The sequence below is a fragment of the Notothenia coriiceps genome, unplaced genomic scaffold, assembly GCF_000735185.1.
Source record: "Notothenia coriiceps isolate Sejong01 unplaced genomic scaffold, NC01 NC01_scaffold00037244, whole genome shotgun sequence".
Taxonomy (NCBI): domain Eukaryota; kingdom Metazoa; phylum Chordata; class Actinopteri; order Perciformes; family Nototheniidae; genus Notothenia; species Notothenia coriiceps.
In genome coordinates, this window is record NW_011369945.1 from 13,949,609 (window position 1) to 13,958,906 (window position 9,298).

At 38.2% G+C, this 9,298-nt stretch overlaps 1 protein-coding gene across 1 annotated transcript in view; it reads right to left on the reverse strand.

Moving 5' to 3' along the window:
• The window catches only part of LOC104965327 (neural cell adhesion molecule 1-like), a 36,919-nt gene that overhangs the window by 16,698 nt on the left and 10,923 nt on the right, over positions 1-9,298 (reverse strand). Inside the window, exons 3-4 of the mRNA XM_010794285.1 lie at positions 6,072-6,131; positions 3,003-3,005 (exon numbers count right to left, since the gene is read on the reverse strand). Coding sequence (XP_010792587.1) covers positions 3,003-3,005; positions 6,072-6,131 — 63 coding nt within the window. The remainder of the gene's footprint in view (positions 1-3,002; positions 3,006-6,071; positions 6,132-9,298) is intronic.

Sequence of the window (9,298 nt, forward strand, 5' to 3'; positions counted from 1 at the left end):
CTGTAGTTCCTTTATGCCCAACATTAGCCTCCTTTAGCTTAGCTGTGGTGACGTGAAGTCATGTGACCGTGCTGTAGTTCCTTTATAGCCCAACATTAGCCTTTAGCTTAGCTGTGGTGACGTGAAGTTATGTGACCGTGCTCTAGTTCCTTTATAGCCCAACATTAGCCACCTTTAGCTTAGCTGTGGTGACGTGAAGTCATGTGACCGTGCTGTAGTTCCTTTATAGCCCAACATTAGCCACCTTTAGCTTAGCGGTGGTGACGTGAAGTCATGTGACCGTGCTGTAGTTCCTTTATAGCCCAACATTAGCCACCTTTAGCTTAGCGGTGGTGACGTGAAGTATGGGGACGTGAAGTCATGTGACCGTGCTGTAGTTCCTTTATAGCCCAACATTAGCCACCTTTAGCTTAGCGGTGGTGACGTGAAGTCATGTGACCGTGCTGTAGTTCCTTTATAGCCCAACATTAGCCACCTTTAGCTTAGCGGTGGTGACGTGAAGTCATGTGACCGTGCTGTAGTTCCTTTATAGCCCAACATTAGCCACCTTTAGCTTAGCGGTGGTGACATGAATAGCTTACAGCCTATCAACAAGTGGTGTAATATGTAGAGATGATCCTGCTAAGTATCATAAAACTTAAAAGCATAATGCAAAATCAAATGGATAATTCCAAGGGAACCAGGGAGAAGCTAACTTCCTAAATTTCGGACAAAAAAATCAATCTTCCCTTCACCACTTTATTGCAGAAACCAACAAAGTGTGTTTTCAAATATGAAATACATATTGTGGGTGTGTTTCCCTTTAAAGGCTGCCTCTCTCCTTGAAGCCTCATTATCTGCTCTGCCTGCTGAGTAATGGCGGCTGGGTCGCTGGATAATGAGCCTGTAGACCTTGATTGGACGTGTTACTCTATTACTTCTCATAATGTATACATAGTGTTGAGGGAGGGCAGGTGGAGGTGTTTAGTATGCATGGGTTGAGGCGATTTTCTCTCATTCCAATGTAAGGGCTGTAAGGGAGGAGACTGACAACCCAGGCTCATTAATTATGTACATATTTGGTTGCACACAGTTAGCCTTGACGATGATGTATTTAAATTGTCTACCTCATGATAGTACAGCCTTTGCCCTGTGCTAACACTCTCTCATAATAGCAGGTGGGAAGAACATATTGTATTCTACGTTATCAAAGACAATGTGCAGAGTTTAACATGTGTAACATTGGCAGACATTTCAAATGGACAATCTCAGTGTTAGTGGTAATTAAATGAATATGCATGAAGGCACTGGTTGTGAGTTATCATCTGAGCTGCATTCGTCTACACAGGACTGAACATGACAGATGCTGGAAGTAAATCAGACAGTTGGTTAGTGACAGCAGCGTAACACGAGGCCGGTTAAACATCGGGACATTCAGCGGGGTTATTCACAGGCATCATTCTGGGTTAGCTCATTTTCTCTGAGGCTAAAACTGAGAGAGAAGGGGTTAGAACGACAAGCTTCTCCATGCAGACTGGAGCATCTCACCCTGAAACACATTCAATGCCAACTGATATGGCACCCTCACTCTTTAAAGCGTACATTGAGACATAAAGGGAATTGAAAAGAGTCATAGAATACATGCTGTTGGATAAAACAATTCTCTTTTAGTTTTGGAGTGCTTGACGTTAATCGTTTGTCTGAAATACAGTAAGGATTAATGCTAAAAAATAAATCATGCAATCCGGTTTTTTTTCCCCTCAGAGTTCTGACTTGAATCAATTTTTTACACTCTGTCTCAAAACTATACAACTTGGAAAAATAACGATTATGTTCATACTGTCAATGTAGAAATGCAAGACACAGACACATGCAGAGGGTGGACTTGTCTTCTAGAAGAAGAAAGAGGACGCAACAAGGAACAGACGTGCATGTTGCAGTAATGCAATCACACACTGCGAGCTACAGATGATCTTTGGAAAAAGTAAGAGAAGTTCGATGTGTAAGGTGAAAATGAACTTGCAAGGCAGTCAGGGGCACTTTGTGAGGATGCTCTCATGGTGTTTCAATGTGATCACAAATGTAATGGCTAAATAAAAAATTGAACAAAAGATCTGCTTGTTCAGAAAGTCTAATGTGTAAAAACGAGTGCTATCTGGAAGAATAGTTTAAAGTTAAAGGCTTTCAAAACGTATTTCTACCTACTTTTCTAATCAAGGTTTAAATAAACTAGAACACCAGAGAATCACACATTTAGAGTTTGTCTGGATTTAAATTGTGATTCTCCCTCTACGGGATAATATGGTGATCTTGTTCTTCATTTTTTAAATTTGGTTATAACAATTTCTCTCCTTTGCACTTTGACTGATTGAGAAATGTGAATCCTGAACTATCTCAGCCTCTCAGTAACCAAAGTGAGAAAAGACAAATGCAATGTTAGATTTACAAACACATTGCAATGTCATCTGTTGCGTTATGCAGGTAGAGCTCACAGATGGGTGGCGATAACATTATGTATTTCACTTTAAATCAAGGACATGTTGTCATAAATCAATTCAAATGTGTCTCAGCTAGCTCTGGAGAAATGAAAGACCCCATTTACACCTGGTGTTATCAAGAGACTTGACTATATAGTAACATTTATTATGGTTTTGTAGTAATTATGATATTATTAATGCATGTTAAAGCAGGGGTAACAGCAAGCATAACACACAGGGTCAATGAGTTAATAGTCACATAAAACTACCAGCAGAATATGGCCCAGGTGGCATTTGTAATCAGGCACTACAAGGAGAAAAGTCTGGCATTGTTACTAAATGAAAGCAATGAAGAATGGGCAAAATGATCAGAGTTTGCAAGAGACAATCTTAAGATGAAGAATGATGATTATTTACGATATATTAACAGAAAAAATGAATGAAAAATGTCAAAATTAAAAGTGATGAATGCGTCTCCTATGTGTCTAAAGTCTTCTGAATGACCATTTCTGATGTCGTGATCTCAAACTAAACAAAATAAATTACCTTCTGTTGGCCAGCGGAGACGACATCATCAGCACCATGCAAGAGCCACATGACACAGTCACATGATGTGCACGCACATGATTGGTCATTTGGAAATTAAAGAGGGGGGAGGAGGAGGGTGGGGCATATGGAAAACACATAAAACATTGGTGAAAAATGATGAAAAAATGTCAACATAAAAAACAAATGAACATTAATGTTAAAGACAAAATGACAAAAAACAAGTAACCAAGAGAAAAACATAAATCAATAAACACATTTTTAAAAATATATATAAACAAAACTGAATACATGAAGCAGTTCTGGACGTTTTGTTTTTGGAAGCATGTACAGGGGTGTCAAACTCAAGGCCCGGGGGCTACATGCTACTTTACAGAAGCACGTTGCCCATAAACTACATGTCCCACAATGCATCTCAAATTTGCCTTTCTTTCTTCAAATGCTTTTTTTCTTCAAAATATGCATTTTTTCTTACAATTTGCCTTTTTCTCAAAATAATACTTTTTTTCAAAATATCACTTCTTTTTTTTCTTTTTTTTCAGAATCATTTTGTGACATGCTCACTGAAGAGACTTGCAATTATTTGCCCTAGACTTCTGCTTTCAGACGTAGTTAATTATGAAGTGATTACCGTATCTGAAAATAATCCAATGCAGAGGCAATCATGTCATACAATACATTATGTTATTTATATTAAATATTTATATATGTATTTTTATATAGTCTTAAAGTTACAACCGGCCCTTGGAGTGCAGCCATAATGCTGATGTGGCCCGCGAAGAAATTGAGTTTGACACCCCTTATGTAGAATATTAATAAATGGATAAATAAACAATTTGGTATTGATTTTAAGATATTAATTCAGGGGATAGGACATCCTGAACTGCGTCATGCATCGACATAATCAACAGTTTTCCCTCTTGTTTTTATTCTAATGTATTAGATTTGAGTTTGTTCAGGGTCAGAACGGAGGAAAATCTGCAGTTTTGACAATACACAACATGCCAACTAAATATGAAACACAACACAACAGAATGAACACATGAAACATCAGGACAATCTAGAAGCATTTGTGTGACGCACTTGCAGAAAAAACACACTACGAACAATCCTAGCGTCAAATGTAACGCCGAATGTGATTAAAAGAAAGGTTAAGTTAGGACATACAATTCTCATACAGTACATTATTTATGTGAACAACATTAATCACACAACAGTTAATCCGGTGAGTCTGGACCAAACACACAAATCAGCTTTGTTTACCTCCCATGTTGCCTCAGGGATTAAAGCAATAAGCAGTCAAATGGGTTAGTTTCTTAAAGCTGTAATCAGCTATAACTTGACCGAAAAAATGATCAGATGTCAGCAGGGGCTAAGCAGTGTCGCACATCTGGATTCATCCTAAAAACTGCTGTGAACACGCTGCCATGCATGACAGATGATCTGAGCCGAAAGGACAAAGAAACAATAAGAAACTTGGAGCGGTTCTCAGGAAAGGTTTACAGTGACTGAGTGGATGTGATAAGAACTGCTATGATAAAACCCAACGCATGTTTGCAGGGTGGTAGCCTACTGTAGAAATAATGCATAGCTGATTTCATCATGTTACCTTTGTCTGTGTTTAAACAATCAGAATGTTCCCTGCTGAAGAAGGATGATATGTGATTATTGGTGGTCCAAATATCGAGTGTTACTGTGTGGAATAGAGTCTTTTCAGATACATATTAGTTGACTTCAAGTATTCTGTCTTACAACAATACAATCTTTTACTTCAATCAATAGTTTGTCTGTGTTTCCATTGAGTTCTTGTATATTGTTCAGAGTGTTGAGGTATCCCATCAACAACATTACCCCCATTTTTCATCTGTGAAGTCCCTAACCCTAACCCTAACCAATGCATCAAATAAGACAAATACATTAAGTTTTAAAGCAGAACATAACTGAGGCTAGCACCAATATTTCGCCTCTCACAGTCCAAGATGGTGACTGTAAGCATTGCCAGTAAATCGTAAATATATTCTAATGCTGCGTTTTGTCCGGCTTAAATGGTATCCATGACAAATGTGGTTGGATTAAATACTTGATTTGAATATCCCAGTTGGATCTTGATATCAATGGTACTTAGAAATGGGGATTACAGTAAATGATGTATGAGGAGAATAGAAGACTTCCAACGCAATCCTTGGTTTGCACTTCTGCCAGCTCACAATCCAAGATGGCGACTGTAAACTAATTAATAATAAGTGGTGTGTTATGCAAAATAAATATATGCCAATGTTGTGTTTATCTGTGATTTGTAGTTTTTTTACTTTAGTGACCTTTAGATGAAAGACTTAACTTAAATGTAGTAGTTTGGTGTTGCCATTACCGGCACAGAGGGTTAACCCTAACCTATGGTCTTAGCATGGAGCCTACTTTTACTACAACATTTTTTGTAATCTGCGTTTTTAACTTTGAAGTCTGTATCTTCCGAAGTGTACAGGTCACAACATACTTAGCATACCCTCCTATGTTAGCTTAGCTCATTTAGCTACAGCTGAGATGCTTCGCTGCAGACTTTAACAAGTTACAACGTACATATTATTGGTATAAAAATGACTATATGTTTGCTGACGTGTGGTGAGGTCAGTAACAGGTCAATAATGCTACAGAAAAACAATATTAAAATATAAAGCTAATATGCTACATAGTTGAAATGCACGCTACTGAATGTTTAGCGTCATACAACAAAGCAAGACCAAATCTTAACAACAAATTGACTCTTAGTCCATTGCAACACAATCAAAGAAGTCTTTAGTTAGGACTGTGATTGAAGTCTTGACAAACAGTGTTAATCTTGTCACACACACAACACTATAGTGCGGCTGTTAGCGGGGCAACCTTCATGGTCTGGACACATGTTAGTAGAATCATATCTAAATCAAGACTGTTAGAAAAAGCCAAACTCATTTCTCCGGTGGCTAAAATCTACGGACAGTGTGTGTGTGTGTGAGGAACACCATAAACATCTAACTGTGAGGCCAAGCAGATAGAGATACATGACGAGGGGAAGAGACACACACTGCTCACCGGCATACTCACTAAGGGCCAAACTGGTGGCAGCAATATGAGGAGGGGTCTCTGAGGAAACTGAGAGATGGTGGAGACATGGTGAGTGGAGCTGGGATCTTCTCAACAGGAGAAGCTTTTATATTCAATATCGGTGATAAAGAAGTGCTCTTCACATGCACTGTGATGCATACATGTTGCTTTTTGCAACACATCCTGTGTGACTCCAGGGAAATTCAGAGATATTACTTTGAACTCCGCAAGAGGGGGTAAGCAGTACAATCTTCAACACAACTGTTCACCTGTTACCGACACTATAATGCATGTTCATGTACAATAAAACCAATGCTAATACCGTTAACTTCAGTATTTCTCTTCTGGAAATTGGTTTGAATTCGGCTAAAGGAGGGTAGGACCCAGTACGATCCATTTTCTGTTCAGATGGTAACTATTTGGCAACATTTTACAGCTGATATCTTCATTGTCATGTCTATTTATGTGCAATAAAACCAATAGAATAACCAACAATGAAGAGCAGAGCCTGTCTATAAAATAAAAATAAATAAAATACATCTTCCTTAAATCTTGTCCTTGTGATTAGTTCTGTATGTATTTAAGTTCTGGTTTTTCTGTCAGTGTTTGTCCTTCGTCTTCTGTTTTGTTATGTCCTTCCTGAATGTAACGTTAAATAAAGGTATTTGTTTCTGTTAAACATTTCTGTCCTTCGTTTTGTTCCTCCGTGCTCAGTTTTCTGGTTATGGCTAGAAAGGATCCGTCTTGTGTCAAACTCTCGCGAGAGTTTGCAAGTCACGTGGCTGAATGTTTACGTTTGGCATGCAGCCTTTCAGTTACGATCGTTAACATCAGTGGGCCACAGCAAATGAGCCAAACGTAAACATTCAGCCACGTGACTTGCAAACTCTCGCGAGAGTTTNGTGGTTCGGGGCCATCTTCGTGCGAAATTCACAATTCCATATTCGTGTGTCCATCGGGTGTCAATTTCGGGACAGTGTGAAAGGGGCTTTAAGGAAAGGAAAGACAATTCATCAGGACTTAGGAAAAGACACTCTTTAAAATAAACAATTTTCCATACATCAACTACTTAAAGCACATCTAGACACTTCAGCCTGTGTGTTATTATGTTGTTGTTTTATTAGGGTTTAATAAAAGTGGACGAAAATGACCAATATATTCTTCATTACCAATTTGGAATTAAAATAAAAAAGTAAAATGGTTGCTTACCCTCCTGTCCACACTTATTAAGTCCAAATAGTAATATATATCTATATATATATATATAGATATATATTGTCAATGATCTAAAGCCATATATTATTTCATATATTGTATGAAAATATTTTGAATACATACAACTTTATCCAACATATGCATAACTTGTTAGGCCTACACTACTGTGCATGTCACCTTTCAAACATGTGAAAAAAGTCAGTAAACACTGTGAAGCTTAATTTGATCATTTGACAGCAATCAGCACAAAGTTTAAAAAATATAAGCACTTTACTAAATGTGTTAAATGCTGAATCAGCACCTGCAACCTGATGGACGATCAGCGTTAGTCGGTCACAATTGGTTTTATCTGTGAACAGCCGAATGTTGTTAAATGTTATTTGCAAGGCATTGTGGGGCAGTATCATCTCCTTTCCTTTCGTAAATGATGGTCCGGTTTATCCTAAGGAGATAATAAAGGAAGCATTGAAGCTCCTTTCCTTTCATTTCAGGGAGTCAGAACAGCTCTTATAACGGCTGACACTTTTCGGGTCATTTCACTCAGTCCGGAACCTTCCTGAGCAAAATCTGCAACACATTCAGAAAGTCCTTCTCATCGAGACTTTATTCTAAAACACATTTAACAAAAAAATAAATGTTTCCCTGCTGTTTTAAAGAAAGACCTACATCTGCTCTCCGCCGTGCAATTAATCTCCTTTGTGTCACACAGTGAGATCTCAACCAAGTGGCTTTCAGGACTGAAGTCGTGAAACACATGTATATCAGTGTTAAATCACAACAGTGCGTCGCTAATCACACAATAACAGTGCCTGAAAATGTACTGTAGTGCTTTTTCATAATACTAAATATGATACCTCTAATGCACACTTTAAGGAATGATTCCCAGACTGTACTGTAGATTGGATCAACCACTTACCTTTTATGTTTCAGAATGGAAAATCAAAACTGAGAAAAACACAAGACTGATGATATCTTTGGTCTATATACAGTATATGAGTCAAATGTATATAAATCCTTTATTTTTCGTATAAAACATATTAATTGTTTTGTTATTTCCTGAAAGAGCTCGTCTCCAATTGTATAGGTAACAGGGACAGGAAGTTGAGTTTAATTTCGTTTTTTTGTTTGTTTTTTCTCAGAATAATTTCCACAGACCTTTCAAAACTTGCTGTTTACATTTTTCAAATATTTATTTCAATGCAGCCACAATTCTTGTTTTTACCACAATACTTACACCTTGCATTAATAGCAGAAGACTAAGCTTTAATGAAGCCGTCACAAAGCACATTTACTGTAACGGCCCGTCCACACGGCGGCGTGTGTTGAAGCTTCAACGCTTCTGCCCATTCACTCTGAATGGGGTGACGTCAGGTTTCGCCGAACTGCATTGTGGGAGCGCAGCGTAGCTTCGAAAGCGTTGCTCGCTGCAAAAGTTGAGAAATGTTCAACTTTTGAAGTTTCGGCGGAAGCGTCAGCCAATCAAATCATATGCCAGTACAAGCTCTAGCCAATCAAACCGCGTGCTTGTGTGTCCGGGGCGGGAGATTCATGTGATTGGTTGTTGGTCGAGTTTCAGACACGCCCACCGGCAAGCCTCAACGCTCGCCGCCGTGTGGACGCTCCGTAAGATAAGATTAGATAAGATAGGACTTTATTTATCACAAAAGAAATTGTTGTGCCAGAGTTACAAAGATACAATAAACACAGCAGCACAATAATACAACTGTACACTTACAGTGAAGTAAAAAGAGCAATTCAATAACTACAACTAACATAGACGGTCAAATAATGAATGTAAAAAACTGTGCAGTATTCAGTAGTGCATAAAAACGTAGTGGCAGATACGTAATTGCGCGTTATTATAGAACATTATTCATAATATTGCACATGTTATATAGCAGAGAGTGTTTTGCTAAGATGGTAATGGTATTGTATTATGTTTCTGTTTATCCATGCATTAAAATAACCCCACTTTTCCCCGCAGACCTGATCAGCGTCAC